Source organism: Amphiprion ocellaris, chromosome 15, assembly GCF_022539595.1.
Source record: "Amphiprion ocellaris isolate individual 3 ecotype Okinawa chromosome 15, ASM2253959v1, whole genome shotgun sequence".
Classification (NCBI taxonomy): Eukaryota; Metazoa; Chordata; class Actinopteri; family Pomacentridae; genus Amphiprion; species Amphiprion ocellaris.
This window is the reverse complement of record NC_072780.1, coordinates 19468298-19485626: the sequence shown is the minus strand read 5'-3', so window position 1 is coordinate 19485626 and position 17329 is coordinate 19468298. Positions and strand designations below refer to the sequence as shown.

Sequence of the window (17329 nt, the reverse complement as noted above, 5' to 3'; positions counted from 1 at the left end):
CCAGTCAAAAGTTTCGACACACCTTCTCATTCAGTTCTTTTTATTTATTTGTATTATTTTCTACATTGTAGATTAATACTGAAGACTAACACTTTTTTGTGTACAACATAATTCCATAAGTATTATTGTATAGTTTTGATGTCTTCAGTATTAATCTACAACGTATAAAATAACTAAATTAAAAAAAATTTAAATGAGAAGGTGTGTCCAAACTTTTGACTGGTAGCGTAAATGACATTGTGGAATAAGATAATTTCTCTACTTTAAACCTATTTAAGGAGGGAAAAAATTAAATAACATTGTTATGGACTAAAATATGTCCAGACATGACTGTAATTAATGGTAAGCTGAAGCACAGGCAAAAATTCTAGCTATTGAAAACATGATTATTAATAATTACAGTCAAATAAATGGTTAAATGGCTGCTCAGTCGCTGTATCATTTCCAACGGATAAGTAGGGTTGTGTAGTAGGATCTCAATCATGTGATCGTCAGCAGGCAGCTGACATAATGTTCACTTGTAGTCATAGCTACAGTGACACTGTGCCGCTGTCTCACAATGATATAGAAATCTATAACAAATCTGTGGATCCAGACTATAAGTCGCATCACTGCCAACATCTACTAAGTTGGTCCTTGTGTCATTTCTGACCTTCCCTGAAACTTTCATCCAAATCCGTTAATCCATTTTTGAGTCATGTTGTGAACAACAAACAGACAGACAAACGTACGCCGTTTGTCACACAACTCCGCCGTGTTGTTTGGCGGAGTAAAGATATGTCAAGGTAAACAATTGGTAATATAATATTCCACTTTATATGTAGGCTGACAGGTAAAATATGTGCCTTACATTTTGCCCATCTTTCCCTTTCCCTGTTGGCCCAGGTGGTCCAATCACGCCAGGCTCTCCAGGTGGACCTTGGGGACCTGCTTGTCCTGGTTTGCCTGTTTCGCCCTGAAATAAATGGGAGTAGAAAAAGACGACATTATTGTCTCTCAAGGCTACAACAGGCAAATTGTTGTACGAGCAGATGTCTTAGCTATCTTTCTTGCTCTGAATTCAGGAACAGTGTGTATTCTACTTTCCACAGCAACATTGAAGGTAATTAAATTCCCAACTGAATGTGTTAAAGTGTACAGCATTACCACAATCATCGTCACCACTGAAAGTGACACATATCATGCCATGTGTTTAGGTAAACTATTCGCCTTTAGTTGTCCTAAATTACCAGTAATGATATGGTTAAAAAATGCCACTGTAGTATATTGTGGGAAAAAAACAAAGACAGAAAACAAGGCAGATTAAAACGCCCTGAGAGATAGTGGAAAGTGTTCTGCTAGTGTGAAACTCCTACATGTAGCTGCTGCTGCAGGACTGAAACAAATTCAAAGGCTGAAACAATAACGGAGGACATACAAGGTCACTCACTCTTCTCTGCTGTCTGATTTTCTCTCTGCACTGCCAAAACCACTTGACATCATCTGAAAACACATCCACGTCAATGTAGACATGGCGTTTTAAAAATAGGTGACTGACCTTGTCTCCTCTCTGTCCAGCTGGACCAGGAGGCCCGATGATCCCCGGTATGCCCTAGAAAACAGACGACTGGTACTTTAATTCTGAAGCCATCAAACATTCACAGTTGTAGAAAATGCAACGGGCATCATTGACCTTAAATTAATTACAAAAGATTTTAAAAAGACCTACCACATTTCCTGGTAGCCCACGGGAACCCTGAGAGCCAGCTATGCCAGGTGGACCCTAGGAGAAACATTAGAGTCAGTACAACGGGGAACACCGTCCCTCTTGGTGTTAAATGGTAAATCCTATTAAATCAAACAACTCACAGGGTCTCCAACACGTCCTATCTCTCCTGTAGGACCGGTGTCCCCCTTAGGACCCTGGAACAAAACAGTAAATCAGTGTTGGACTTAAAATGGCTCTACAGTCAAAGAGTGAAGGCATCAAAGGCTTCTTACCGGTAGTCCAGGTTGTCCTTTAAAACCTTGTTCACCAGGTAACCCTCTTTGACCCTTTAGAGAAGACACATGAATTGAAAGACTAGCATTTCTAAGGAACTGTTGCAATGTAAAGATTGCTATTATTCCATAAAACAAAGACATAGAATAAAAACATCCACAGAAGAGGAATAACGATGATACTCTGTGGCAAAATTATTAATGAATCATCTTCACAGACTGCCTTGAAAAACTCAAACATAATGCGTTTTTAAGTGTATAAATTTAAGTGTGTACATAAGTCAAACTGTCTATTTCATCCTAGTTATACCAATATATTCTGTTCTGTTCGCTCTAACATACTGTATATCTATAAACCAAAGTAAATAGAGGCCAGTGTATTACTGTTTTGCTCTTGCCATTTTAAATCTCTACTGACATCTAGTGGATTACTGCACATATTGCCAGATTTAGTTTTCTTGCAAATGAAGACCAAAAATTCACCATCTCTCCAGGTTTTCCTTGATCCCCCTTCTCTCCTTTCTCTCCAGGCTTTCCCTGGAGGTAAGAACAAGCAGTGGAATTAGAAGTTTGCAAGAAGTAATTGTGGAAAAAGGGAAGAACAGAAGACAATTTGAGTCAGAACTCTTTAGAAGTCGAGCATATGGCATTATACAAAGCCAAATATCAGCTTTGGATTGATCAGCTGAATAGCTGAAATACCCATGCCTAAAAAACCTCAACAAGTTTGATCTGTGCAATTAAAAGAAGTCTACTCACAGGTTCTCCAGGCTCAGGGATGACATTTGCCACCTGTGAAGGAAGCAGCAGATGACAGCTTGCTACCTGCATATGAAGCCAATATGCAAACATGCACACTAGAAACAGCATGAAATTGTACTTACATTTCCTGGAGCGCCAGGCGGTCCCCTAGCTCCCACTTCACCCTGAGGCACGAGACAATATGTTCACAGAGTCTGCATGCTAATGACTTTATTAGAGTTAATACTTCAGGGTGACCATTACTGAAACAGAAGGATGACTCTGTAACTACTCTAACGCTGTAGGGTCCGCAGCAAGAACTCAGACATTCATTTCACCTCATAAAATTCTCCAACATATCAGAAAAAAATCTTATTTATTATTTACCTTGTCACCCTTTTCACCTTTTGGCCCCAGTGGCCCCTCCTGTCCTCTTTCTCCCTATGAAAAACAGGAAATATTTAAAACATTTTTGTACAGATCACAGGCCGTATAGGCATATTATACAGGCAATTTGGGGCTTTTTGAGTTGGAAATTCAAAGTGGCACTTGGGTACACGCAGCAGAGCCTGAAGTAGTCCCAGGAGGTTACCCAGCCTAACTAGGAACATTAAGAGCTGCTTTTATAATTTGATTACATAATGTGTAAAAGTGAAGTAAGGATGCATCCCCAGGCATGTTTGAAGAAATAAATCAGACACAAAGCTGCGAATGAACATATTCCTGGTGTTGTTTAATTAAAAGATGTACAGTCACACCTACCGGAACACCTCTGTCTCCTCTGGCTCCATCAGCACCACGTTGTCCAGGGGCCCCAGCTTCTCCCTGTGAAAAAAGTACACATGAAAATAAAACATCTTTTCTTATTATACAAAACATTCGCCAATAACTAAACAAAAAAAGACAACTCACTCTCTCTCCTGGAGGTCCTCTTGGTCCAGGAGGCCCATCGTCACCCTGGAGAGAAAACACACAGCCATTCAAATGTCAGCTTTGCATATGGAATACACATGTTGTCTCATAAGCTGTATACTACATGTCTGTAGTCATGTCCAAGTGTGATCCTGAGTAAGATTGAGCTGCAGTACCTTAGGTCCAGGCTTGCCTGGAAAACCATCTGTTCCACGCTCTCCCCTGGGGCCCTTCACAGACACAAGATTACAGTTTAGATGTCATCCTTTAAAAACCTGAACGAGCCAAAAGCATTTTGCCAGGTGCTACATCTAATGAAGTGTAAATGCACCTCTTGGTCTAGCCTCAAACTGAATTTACAGGTGCCGGTATAAAGTTCATCTTTTTACACAAAATACAACATACACTACTGTTCCAAAGTTTGGGGTCACGCAGACAATTTCATGCTTTCCATGAAAACTCACACTTTTATTCATGTGCTAACATAATTGCACAAGGGTTTTCTAACCATCAGTTAGCCTTTTAACACCATTAGCTAACACAATGTAGCATTAGAACACAGGAATGATGGTTGCTGGAAATGTTCCTCTGTACCTCTATGGAGATATTCCATTAAAAATCAGCCGTTTCCAGCTAGAATAGTCATTTACCACATTAACAATGTCTAGACTGTATGTCTGATTCATTTAATGTTATGTTCATTGAAAAAAAACTGCTTCTCTTTCAAAAATAAGGACGTTTCTAAGCGACTTTTGAACAGTAGTGTATATATTGTGACGCTGGTAGTTACCCTGAAAATCATACTTGATTCATATGTGAATATGATATAAAATATCTGAACAAACTGGAGATGAGATCACTCAGGTCTAGAACCAGATCTTTGGCTAATGACTTGCACCTTAGACACCTACAAATCATAAAAATCAGGGTCACTAAACTTGTAGGCCTCAGTAAATAAAATTAAAGCTGCGTACATAGTTTTTTTTAACCAATATGGGGAAAGACTCCACAACAAGCTGAATAATACACATTTAACAAATCCTGTCCTTGTTAAGCTGTTCGTCACGAGCTGTTGCCTATTTTCACATTTAGCAGACAAAAAGGACCATCAGAATCCATTTCAAGCTGGGTTTCAAATATTCACTAATCTTCTAGCTTTGTTTTCATTTGCAACAACCCTGCAAAAATATATCTGGGTCCTCAGCTGCTAAACGCTAACCTCTGTTCATCATCTAAGCTTTGGGTGTTTTCTGAGCTTTTTAACTGAAAAAGTTTCCCTGCTGCAATGGGAAACGAGCTGAGAATGAAACAAAACAGTCAAGTTGTGGGCAATTAAACAAAACAGAAAGCTAACAGACACTAAACAATTCCATATACTACAGTTTATCTGCAGATTTGAATGATAATACATAGTTATTTTGTCCCTACAAGCGACTTTCTTCAAATTAAACACAGTCATTTGAATCATTGTTCACATTAAATTTGTGATTGGTGCAGTTTTAAAGTGTAGACAGTAAACATGTAAATCTAAAGGTCACACTGACCATGGCACCGTCATTTCCAGGAAGACCGTCCAGACCATCTTTACCGGGAAGACCCTTAAAAGATCAAGAACAAAATGTTGACATTTAGTGACATGAATGGAAAAGCAACAACAGCGACTGAACACTCAATGTTTTTACTCAAGATTTAAAAGGTCGACTCACTGGCTTTCCAGACTCTCCAGGTTTGCCTGAAAATCCAATTTCACCAGGAAGACCCTTCATAAAGAAAAAGGATGTATGTCAACATGATCAAACATTCTGTAGCAGATGTCCATTCACCAAAAGCAAATGAGTATATTTAACAATTGATTTCAGTTTCTGTTTACTTACAGGAGGTCCAGTGTGTCCTTGGATTCCCGGTGGCCCAGGAGGCCCCTGAGGACCCTGAACAATAAAGAATAACATTAGTGAAATTGATATCTCTTGATTGCATTCTCACCTAATGTGGATTTTTGATAAAGTGTACAAGTCATAATTAACATTACACTATAGTTCAAAAGTTTGGGCTCACTTAGAAATGTCCTTCTTTTTGAAAGAAAAGCATTTTTTTTCAATGAAGATAACATTGAATGAATCAGAATTACAGTCTAGACATAGTTAATGTGGTAAATGACTATTCTAGCTGGAAACAGCTGATTTTTAATGGAATATCTACATAGAGGTACAGAGGAACATTTCCAGCAACCATCACTCCTGTGTTCTAATGCTACATTGTGTTAGCTAATGGTGTTGAAAGGCTAATTGATGGTTAGAAAACCATTGTGCAATGATGTTAGCACATGAATAAAAGTGTGAGATTTCATGGAAAACAAGAAATTCCCTGGGTGACCCCAAACTTTTGAAGAGCAGTGTATAAAAAAGTAAACTTTTCCCTATCAATATATTTTTTCCAAATGTGTTCAAAACTAATATTCAGACTTTCTACAAGAATTTTACTAACGTGGAATTAAAAAAAGACAACTATTACTCGTACTGTTCTGTTCTTGACACATCGAGCAGCCACTAGAGGGGGCTATTATAGCACCGTTTACAGCTGATTTAACCCTGGCCACCACTTGTACATGGGGGTATTTCTATTCCGCTTCAGGGAGCAATTTGCAAAATGAATTGACATAACCTGTTGGTTTTAATCTAGGCTCTTTATTTTCCCTCTATTAAAACACAAAGTGACGACACCTCTGAGAGAGCAGCAATTTTGTGCTTTCATCAAAAACTGAGCCGCCCACACAATTACAGTACCAAATTAATTCTCCTCACTTCTCCTTGAGAGGTCATTGAGGTGCTAGAAGAAGCACTGACAAGAGCTGTACGTAAACAAGAGGTCGTTTTAAACAGATCTACACCAACATGGAATTTCAGTATCAGTAATTAGGTCAGATAATGTGTAGGACATGGGAAAATATAAATGGGAAAATAAACAGATCTTTTTTTAAATTAAAGTGAAGGTTATATTTAGAAAGCATAATTTCTAAATAGTCATTTCTAGAAGATAGAAAACAGATTGTAATCTTCATTGTAATAATGCTATAGTTTTAATTTGTCGGAAATCTTATCTCTGGAAAGCAGCTACAAAAACACTAGAATAATGTCACATACTGTTGGACTACATCATGGCAAACAACATAATTAAGCTTAGCCAGTACCTACAGCTAGCATAATTTTGTTAATTCATAAGAAGTCACTATTAACATATATCTATATATTGGATGGAGAGAGGGACAGCTGCTTTGACTTATACTACTATGAAATCAAAGACATATAGATGTTATTATTATCCTAATTTCTAGCCTAGCTGAAGTCTGCTTGTAGGACATGCTTTATACCTACACTGTAAATATGAGTATTTTCTGTCTGCACACTACAATTAGTATCAAACTGGCTCATTTTGATTTTCTACTGCATGGACAGATGGTGACTTTTAGTCATAACCAAAAATTGGAGAGTATGTGTTCATTTACTGGTCATTCCAGAACTTTTGGGGATTTTGTTGAGATTATGTTTTTCATTGATATCTCTTGTAATTGTGGGAATTTTTTTTAATCAACATAATATTTTAAATAATAATTATTGTGCATGGAACATGTGTTCCACAACAACCCTGTTAGCATAACCTGTTTAGCTGGTAGAAGAAGAAGAAAACAGTGAATCACGTGAAATGCTGGAATTATCATCATCAAACAGTTTTCCAAAAGAATAGGCAGAGCAAAGCAATCTCCTCTCTTCTATTTTTTCATATTTTTATAACATTGTCAGCCTTGATTGAATCTCTCACTCTACCTCATGTAACTCTGTTATGTATATTATCAGGATAAGACAAATTCTTTTCACTTTTTTCTTTGCTTTTTTACATCAGTTAGTTTGTCCTGTTGGTCAGCAGTAACAACTAGCTAAATATCTAACTTCTACTCCTGAGAGGAAGCTAACATTAGCATGAATTAGCAACCATGTTACTGTGGTTAGAGTAGGGTTAGCAAACAACAAATAAAAGATGGAATACAAATTATACCACTGATGTGTAAGCTGAGCCAATCAAGCCTTTGATAGTTTATTACCTATTATTGATAGATATGTAGCAGAAAACTGCTTTGTTTACACCCTCTGATAAGGAAATTTACATCACCCTACTGCACCGGAGGACTTTTGTGTATTTGTGGAAGCAGTAATGATAATTATATTGTGTTTGTTCAACAGGTGCCTTTTCAGAACTAAAATGCAATTTAAAAGCAGCTCTTGCAAACAGTGTCAAAAACTGGCATTTGAAATCTTCTTTTCTGACAAAAAAACACTAAAATTTGATAGATTATATGATAATAAATAATACTTTTATTTTTGTTTACATCTGCTTTCTGTATGACAGAACATTGTAGGACATACTTTAACCTTTAGCACTACAGTGGCTTTTACCTCCTCCTGTCCAGCAGAGGGCAGCAATGCAAGAAAAAAACGAGATGGTAGTTTGCTAAATTGAAGGTGCTGCTGCTATTTATAGCCATCTTGATGGCTGCAGTTACCACAAATGGAATAGGTACTTATTTGTTAGGCTGAATAGGACACTAAAGTCATGCCAGTATTATTTTAACAATGTACATTTGGCATTTATGTTATGTAAGTTGCTGTAACATAGCTTTGCTGAGTACACACCATACAAAACGACAAAAATGTATAAAAATGTCTAAAATAACATTTTTAAATTTTATTGTCTTTAACAATGGAATTAGTGAAATAGAGGAATAGTTTTAAATCCACTTGTTCTATTTCCAATGTGGAATTTTTAATGCAGGTCTGAGAATCTAGAATTTAGTTTCAAGTAATTTTGTCAAACTCATCTGCAGATATTTAATTTTTTTTCCAAAAGAAAGCTAAAATAAAAAAGAGTCAACTTTTAGGACCTTGTTATTTAAAAAAATAGATTCTGGTGTGTACAGATGAGTACATCAACATTATCTGCACATCTCTGGTGATTCCATGGATATATTCTTGCATTTGAACCAGCTTTTTTACTTTTGATATTGAGGTTAAAAAAAACACACACAAACAGGAAAGTTTTGTATGTTATGAAAAGAAAATTGTTCTTACTGGAGGTCCAGGCAGGCCGTCCACTCCAGGCAGTCCACTTTCACCTTTCTTTCCCTGAAAGACAACAGCTAGAATAATTGAGAACAACATAAGAAACACTGAGTACATAAGGTGAGGATGTTTCCAGGGTTGGAGCCACCACAGCGGACACTGAGGTCATTCACTCAGTATTCTGTCTGGAGTTCTGCAACTCTGGACGAGCTCTGATTCTGCAGTAAAAACGGACTTCATTGTTTTTAGACTTTGTACTTCCATTCAGCATTTTTCCACCATGACAGGCTTTAAAAATTTAACGCTGGGAAATAAAACCAACACTTTATTTATGGCTCTGAAACAACTAAACTTCCTGGAAAGGACTACCTAATCTGCCACAAATTACTAGTATATAAAAGGTTCTGAGATGGTTGTTCTGGCTGAAGTACAATAAGTTGTTAAGTATGAGTCATTTTCTACATTTGTTTTAAGACATTGTAGGTGGTTTTTTTGTCTTACAACTTGGATGCGTTCACAGTGTTTTCATCTTTCTGGTTTGACAACCTTTTTGTCATCTAAAATGTCTTTTTCAGTTTTATTAAAACATTCGTTTTAAATGTCATCTGCCCATTAAATGGCTGTTTTCAGGGCACATAATTCTCACACGTGTGCTCGCGGGGACCTTCAACACCTTCTAGTAGGCTCAGCTGACCTCATTTATGTGTAGCTGCAATTTTGCATATACAAAGGGGAACAAAAGTCTGCATTTGGAGGACAGAGGAGTCAAAGTCAGCAAAATTCTGTCTCCTACCATTATTGTAGTATTATTTTTTGACTTAAATTTTATTTTGACTGACTTTCACTCAATTTTATTTTGTTGGTCGCTGACTTACTACTTGGTTTCATTTTGAATTGGATTAATATACAGCTGTTGCAACATCTGCGCCTGTTACAAAGCTGCATTTTGGACTTTGTACTTGTACAGTATTACATGCATGTATTGACACTATGGAAAGACGTCGTCAGTGTTATTGTGGTTACTTTTTTTGGTAACTGATCTATATCAATAATAATGCACCTACTAGAAGATGGAGGAGGTCCCTGAGCAACACGTATAGGACTTAAATGTGCTGGCAACAGGCACTGAAGGGGTTAATAATTTCTGAATCTCATGTGTCGGCTGTTCAGTTTTTTTTTTTTTTTTTGGTAAGTACATTTTGTTTTAAGCCTGTTTTTCACTCACCAAAATTAGAATTCCACTTTATATCACAATGGATCTAATGTATCGTTCTAAGCCTGCTAGCGAGGTTGTGATAACTTAGCATTTACTGTGCCATCCAGCTATGCCCTATTGTCCAAGTGTGGTCCACTAAGGTATAAAAAAAATAAAGAAATAGTGAGAAAATGGCAAACTCTGGGCCTAAAAATCGTAGTTCACAAACCTATGAGTGATGTTACATTGGCCTCGCCATCGTTTATATACAGTCTGTGTGCAAAGTAGCCCCAATTAGCCATCGCAAATCTAAATTCACATTTATTTACTGGTTATCGCTAGATGTATCTGTGTTAAGTGGAAAATTTCACTTTTAAGGAACAAAAATTTTGCTCAATATGCTTTGGTATTCAGTTAAATCGAGCACCAACTAATTCCAGTTGTAGTGGAGGACAGCACTAGCTAAAGCTAGCGAAACTAGCTTCCTGGGAAAAGAAAAAGTCCCATTTGTCTCAACTTTCATCTCCAGTGGAATTAAGTAAGTCAAGCTACCTATTTAAAAGTATTACTTTGTGAATAATGTACACTACCGTTCAAAAGTTTGGGGTCACGCAGACAATTTCATGTTTTCCATGAAAACTCACTCTTTAATTCATGTGCTAACATCATTGCATAGGGATTTTCTAATCATCAATTAGCCTTTCAACACCATTAGCTAACACAATGTAGCATTAGAACACAGGAGTGATGGTTGCTGGAAATGGGCCTCTGTATCCCTATGTAGATATTCCATTAAAAATCAGCCATTTCCAGCTAGAATAGTCATTTACCACATTAACAATTTTTAGGCTGAATTTCTGATTAATTTACTGTCATCTTCAGTGAAAAAAACTGCATTTTTTTTTCAAAAATTAGGACATTTCTAAGTGACCCTGAACTTTTGAACAGCAGTGTATATGTTTAATTGAAAACATTTAATTTATTTAACTAAATAGTGAAAATTGCTATTTTTAACAACCAAGCCATTACAAATGGAAAAGGAAGCTATAGGAACACCTTTTGCCTCCATTTTTATCAGATTTTTCATATATTTGTTGATGCCATCCTCTGCAGTCCTTGGAGACAGTCCCTACTCCAGGCTTCCCTCAGCTGTCATATCGGGGTAAAGGTGAATAGACAGGCTTCAGCAGCAGTGACACCCGACAACAGATGAGAGCTAAGTGGCAGTGGAGGTGAGAGTGACTCAATCTATACCAAGTCAACTCTACAGCCAATTCTATCAGCGCTGCCAGTAGTAGAGACCACACTATTATCACAGCTCACAGCACTGCCTTCACCCCCCTCAGCCTCCACCTCCATCCACACACACACTCACACTTTCTGCCAGAGCAGCTTCAGCTGAGGTATAACAACCCTAAACCTTGAGAAAATAGGTCAAGCTCCTCACAATCAGTTTTTTTCCCCAGACTCTCTCAGAAAGCATCCCACAGGGTTGCAAAATCCTTCAGCAGGACCTCCAGTGATACGATTAAATAAAAACAAGCCAGCGCAAGACAGACGAAGAATTTCTACACATTAGGAAACATAAACCCAGTGCAATTGCTCCATCCATATTAATAAACTATAAATCCCTCGATCTCTGAGATGCTCTGGACAAAGTGCATTCTGGTGGTAGGGGAGTCTTTCATTCATGGCCAGAGGAGACTTGGCTTGACTCCGTTGCCCAGCTGAGCAGCTGCAAATGTTGATTCCAACATACTGCTGACGAGAAGTTAATTGCTCCCAGAGGAGAAGGGAGTAGGGAGGTCACTATCTTTGTTAATGTTTTGGAGGAACAAATTATGTAGAATCACTGTGTCTGTTTTAATCACACGCTGTTGTGTAATGAGACCAGCGTGGAGAGAGATGGAGGGAAGAGAATAAGAGGAACAAGGGACAGTTTTTGTAGATAATTCTACAAAGCACTGATAACAGCTACAGTATCAGATCTGATTAGCATGAAGAATAAATATCAGTTTTTTAGCTTCGAAATAATCTGATGATTGCAGCTCTGGGACTAGTATAAACCCAATTACTGCACATCAGAGTTTTGTTTTACTAAAGCTTCTCTGGAGGCACAATAATCTCATTTTAGTCAGCAGACACTTTTTCTGCTTGTATTTTTTTCCCACATTATTTGTGGTTTGCGATTAAATTATTACGACATGCATGAATAATGTTTAGTATTGACATTATTCTGTGTTTTTTGCAAAAAAAAAAAAATTCTAAAGAGCATTCACCTTCAAGTTTGAGATGAGGAAATATTTAGTAATGTTTCAACGTATTGTATGACAGATTAACGAGACAGTGACTACTAAGAACTTCTATAGAGCCATGGTAAGACAGGAGGAAGATAATATACACTACAAAAGTTCAAAAGTTTGAGGTCATCCAGGCAATTTCATGTTTTCCATGAAAACTCACACTTTTATTCATGTGCTATCATAATTGCACAAGGGTTTCCTAATCATCAATTAGCCTTTCAACACCATTAGCATTAGAACATAGGAGTGATGGTTGCTGGAAATGTTCCTCTGTACCTCTATGTAGATATTCCATTAAAAATCAGCCGTTTCCAGCTAGAATAGTCATTTACCACACTAACAATGTCTAGACTGTATGTCTGATTCATTTAATGTTATCTTCATTGAAAAAAAATTGCTTCTCTTTCAAAAATAAGGACGTTTCTAAGCGACCCCAAACTTTTGGACTGTAGCGTACCTGTAAAACCAAGGAATTTTTCTTGCCCTAAACTTGGCCTTCAAGGAAAAACCATCCTCTCAGGTTTTCTGTAGATTTTGCCTGCATAATCATAATCATAATAAGATACTAAACTCTTAAATCTGAGCTCAATACATGGAGTTATAGTATATCTGGCTTTAGGGCAACTATTGGGGATGAGGCTGTGGTTACCACATCATATGCAAGACAGATGAAATAGAAAAAAAAAACGTGTTTAAATTCCTTTGTCTACATAATATGACAACCAATAAGATCAGTTCAGTCTGTTAGCATCACGTGTGATGTTACCTGAAGCTTAGACAGGACGATCAATCCAGAAACAACATGAAAAGATCACTTAATATGTGCAGGTATAACAATTAACAGTGTACAATCAGTGCAGCTGTATTCAGACAGTCTTACATTAAGATGAGATTCTTACCCTCTGGCCAAACTCTCCAGGTTCACCAGGCAGCCCCTGAAGACCAGGAGGACCCTGACGAATGAAACATCACAATCAGAAAGAATCTACACAGCATGACTGGTATTTTGATGGACTGCACAGCAGAGCATCTGAACAGGTGGCTTTTCTACAGAGACACTATATCAAAAGGAAACATAGGAAGGAAGTAATAAATCAGGATCCTTACAGGAGGCCCTTGGGGGCCATCAGCCCCTTGAGGCCCAGGAGGTCCAGCATCTCCCTGAAACAGATCGAGCACATGATGTGTGTTAAACATTTCAATCTATAGACAGTAAGCTGTGCATTGATATTATATAGCAATTTGATGAAATTAACTGATCTTTAAGTCAATGTAGAAAAAAAAATTCCAGCAGAGTTTTGTGATTTTTTTCTTGAGTCAACTTAAAATATCTTGTTTTTGTTGCCAGACTGCATGTGCTCTACTAACTTGACCTGCTTTGAATTCAGTTGAGGAGGTGAATGAATGAACTCACTGAATATTTTCAGGTAAGTGTATAAGAAACCTAAGTCGCATATTGCAGATATCCTAGAATAAATTATGAGAGAGTTAAAACTATCCAGAGACTCTTTGTGTTTGTAGTTTGAAGAAAACAGACATGATGTGTGTCTTTGATGCATGTGAAATGAAGTCATGGCTGTTTCTTTTTATACCAATGAAAATAATTCTAACCATGACAAAGATGAATTTGGTTCCTTTAAAAATTGATCAAATCATTGTAAGCAGCCTCACATGTTTTCTTTGGACTGACTCTGACACCAAACTGCTACAGCAGCTGTAGCTGGAAGTTCCTCTTGTTATTTAACTCTTTAAAGGTCCATCTGATTAGGCAGTTGATTCAATCTGATATTTTACATTTATTGAACAGGTTTTCTCAAATTTGGTTCTTTTAAAAAGCTACACTGCCCGGCCAAAAAAAAGTTGCATACTCTAATATTTTGTTGGACTGCCTTTAGCTTTGAGTATGGCACTCATTCATTGTGGCATCATTTCGATAAGCTTCTGCAATCTCACAGCATTTATTTCTGTCAAGAGATAGATTAATTTTTCCCCAAAACTAACATTTCAAATGTGAGCAAACCTAAAATGTTTACTATTTTTTGAGATGGCTTTAAATTGTGAAATTGTACACTACCATTCAAAAGTTTGGGGTCACCCAGACAATTTCATGCTTTCCATGAAAACTTACACTTTTATTCATGTGCTAACATAATTGCACAAAAGTTTTCTAATCATCAATTAGCCTTTCAACACCATTAGCTAACACAATGTAGCATTAGAACACAGGAGTGATGGTTGCTGGAAATGTTCCTCTGTACCCCTATGGAGATATTCCATTAAAAATCAGCTGTTTCCAGCTAGAATAGTCATTTACCACATTAACAATGTCTAGACTGTATTTCTGATTCATTTAATGTTATCTTCATTGAAAAAACTGCTTTTCGTTCAAAAATCTGGATATTTCTAAGTGACCCAAAACTTTTGAACGATAGCATATGCCAACTAGAAATATAAATCAGGGTTTCTGTAGCAATATTACAGATTTCTTGCTTGAATATTGAGATCTTTTTTCTGTGCCTTTTATTAGTCCAAGTCACTGGATGGAGATTGCATTTTACATAGCTTTCTACTCCCTTTCTCCTACCAGCGTTTTATAGTTTGTAAAATCCCCTTCACTATGGGGAACAACAACTTCCTCCATGCAGCAACCACTCCACTGAAAATTTCCCATACTGCAGAGGATTTGGATTGTGCAGTAAGGCGGCCATGCTGTTTTGTTCGGTGAATTATCAATTTTTAATCACATCACTCATCTCGCAATTTATGATAATTAAGGCTTTACTGTTGAACAATTACTCACCTTTTCACCTCGTAAGCCTTCTTTTTGTACCTGAAATCAAAGCATTAAATAAATAGTTGCATTTTGTAGTTTCCATGTGTCACATTCATTGTGTTAATTACCGTGATGAAATAAAGAAAAGACTAAGGCAACTTGTAATCATACCAATCTAACAATGGTATTTTATGCCACATTTATAACCAAACAATTTCTGTGGTGTCATGTGGAAAAGATATTGTTGCTTCCTCTGTCAAATTATTCCCTGTTTTTTTTTTTTTTTTGCTACTATGAAAAATAAATATGCTGGAAGAATGTGTTCTTCTGTTGGTCAAAGAATTGCAACTAACAAAGATTTTCATCATCAGTTGTGCTGCTAACTATAAAAAAAACACACATTAACATTTTCTCCAGCCCAATGGGAAATAATAAGATTGTTTGCTTTATCAGACCAAAAGTACAAAACCCAAAGAAATTAAATTTACTGTCACATACAAAGAATAGCATCAACATGTTTATACTTTAAGGAGGTGAGACCAGAAAAAGAAATATACTTGTTGCTTGAATAACAATTGAAATAAGTGATTATTCATTAAAAAGTCTTCCTTCCGTTGAACTGAACTGTTGTAATTCTTCACAGTGATTTAACTTCTTTCTGCACAGCAGTGCCCCCTTCCACTTCAAAACAAGATCAGTAGGTCACTCTTGGCCATGATCACCTGACGTGTCTTTAATTAGATGTTTGTTTTTCGTTAAGAGCTCTTAATCTTTCTAATTTTACTGTGTTCTTTATCTCTACACAAGCCTATAATTCCTAAGACTATATTTCTTACATCCTTTTGATGTATTTTTGGTACTTACCACATCCCCAGGTAATCCGGGAAGGCCTCTCTCCCCCTGTGACACAGTTCACATATCAAGGATAAACACCCCGTCATTAGAATCAAGAGATTTTCAGAGTAAAGCCCCCTAAGCGATATGGTAATGACACAGCTACGACCGTAATTTATGAGATGAGTCATGTTAAAGTGCGCACTTATTGTAGGCTGAGGGAAAGTGAAACTAGTCACAGAGAACCACAACAGCTCTTTGTGCTTTTGTGTGTGCGTGTGCATCTGTGTGCATGCATTTGGGTGTGGTGTAAGCATGTGTGTATCCACTAAGTCAGTAATTACAGACAGACAAATGAGCTCTGCATTTTGTTTTCTCAGACAAATGAGTCTGCTGACTTTGATGGTGTACTGAGGAGACTGAGGAATGTCTGGAGGAGGCAGACAGTAGCTTGAGACACTTCTGATGATACGTCTTTGAAATGATTTATATCAGCAAAGCTTAATAACATTATGCTTATAGTAATGTCCTCTATGAACTGTTCCTAATCAGATGAACAGTTTATTCTGCATACAGAACAGCAACAGGATGGACCTACCTTGTCACCTTTGATTCCATTGGGCCCAGGTGCTCCAGCCAGTCCTCTGAAACCCTAATTAATTGTTGACAACAGTTGATTAATGCAACAGGTGATCCACGAAATGTGTCACAGATTGTTGTTGATGTATGTTCGAAATTACAAAATCTCCAACGACTTACATCTTTCCCAGGAACACCAGGTTTTCCAGGTAATCCATCCAAACCTGCCTCACCCTAAAATGGAAAAAAAATAAGTGGAAAGACTTGTATCACATCTTTACAACTGTAAATTGTAGCAGTCAACTTTAAGGAACGTAATGTAGAAAATTTCCTGAACTTCTAAAAATTGACAAGAGACCTTCCAATCCAAATACATATACAAATATTGCGTCAATAAAGAAAAATAAGTTGTGATGGGAATTCTCCTGTTGGGTGTCATTAAAATATTCAAAAAGAAGAGACCACAGTGTAATAACAACAACAAAAAAAAAAAAACGAACACTAGGAGACAGTCTCCAGAAATGATAGCAGCACGGTGCTTTGAACTAAATGCTAATGTTAGCATGCTAAGATGCTCACAATCGTCTTGTCGCAATGCAGGGTCAAGGTTCACAAGTATAGACTTCAACTATGGTGTCACTCTACTAATTCAACTTCGGTAAAACATCAGAATGTATCTGTTGCACAAGACTGTCTCTGTTTGGATATCGTAAGTAGGATGAATTTACAACGAAGTCTAAGTAAATTATATTTTCAAACTTAAAAAACATGGCTGACCAAACAACAGCATCAAACTACTCATCATCTTCCATTTCTAAACCCTCACTATCTTTTTTTTAAGGCTGCAGGGGGCCTGGGTCCTATCCCAGCTGACTTTGGGCAATAGACGTCCTGGACAGGT

At 37.2% G+C, this 17329-nt stretch overlaps 1 protein-coding gene across 3 annotated transcripts in view; it reads right to left on the bottom strand.

Moving 5' to 3' along the window:
- Nucleotides 1-17329, bottom strand: part of col22a1 (collagen, type XXII, alpha 1) — a 79050-nt gene that overhangs the window by 22948 nt on the left and 38773 nt on the right. For all 3 annotated transcript variants that reach the window (XM_023265602.3, XM_035946099.2, XM_035946100.2), the window contains 22 exons: nt 16609-16662; nt 16448-16501; nt 15880-15915; nt 15043-15072; nt 13350-13403; nt 13142-13195; nt 8754-8807; nt 5508-5561; nt 5340-5393; nt 5178-5231; nt 3810-3863; nt 3634-3678; nt 3484-3546; nt 3109-3162; nt 2865-2906; nt 2740-2772; nt 2464-2517; nt 1981-2034; nt 1849-1902; nt 1709-1762; nt 1538-1591; nt 851-955 (listed from right to left, as the gene is read on the bottom strand). In XM_023265602.3, coding sequence (XP_023121370.2) covers nt 851-955; nt 1538-1591; nt 1709-1762; nt 1849-1902; nt 1981-2034; nt 2464-2517; nt 2740-2772; nt 2865-2906; nt 3109-3162; nt 3484-3546; nt 3634-3678; nt 3810-3863; nt 5178-5231; nt 5340-5393; nt 5508-5561; nt 8754-8807; nt 13142-13195; nt 13350-13403; nt 15043-15072; nt 15880-15915; nt 16448-16501; nt 16609-16662 — 1164 coding nt within the window. The remainder of the gene's footprint in view (nt 1-850; nt 956-1537; nt 1592-1708; nt 1763-1848; nt 1903-1980; nt 2035-2463; nt 2518-2739; nt 2773-2864; nt 2907-3108; nt 3163-3483; nt 3547-3633; nt 3679-3809; nt 3864-5177; nt 5232-5339; nt 5394-5507; nt 5562-8753; nt 8808-13141; nt 13196-13349; nt 13404-15042; nt 15073-15879; nt 15916-16447; nt 16502-16608; nt 16663-17329) is intronic.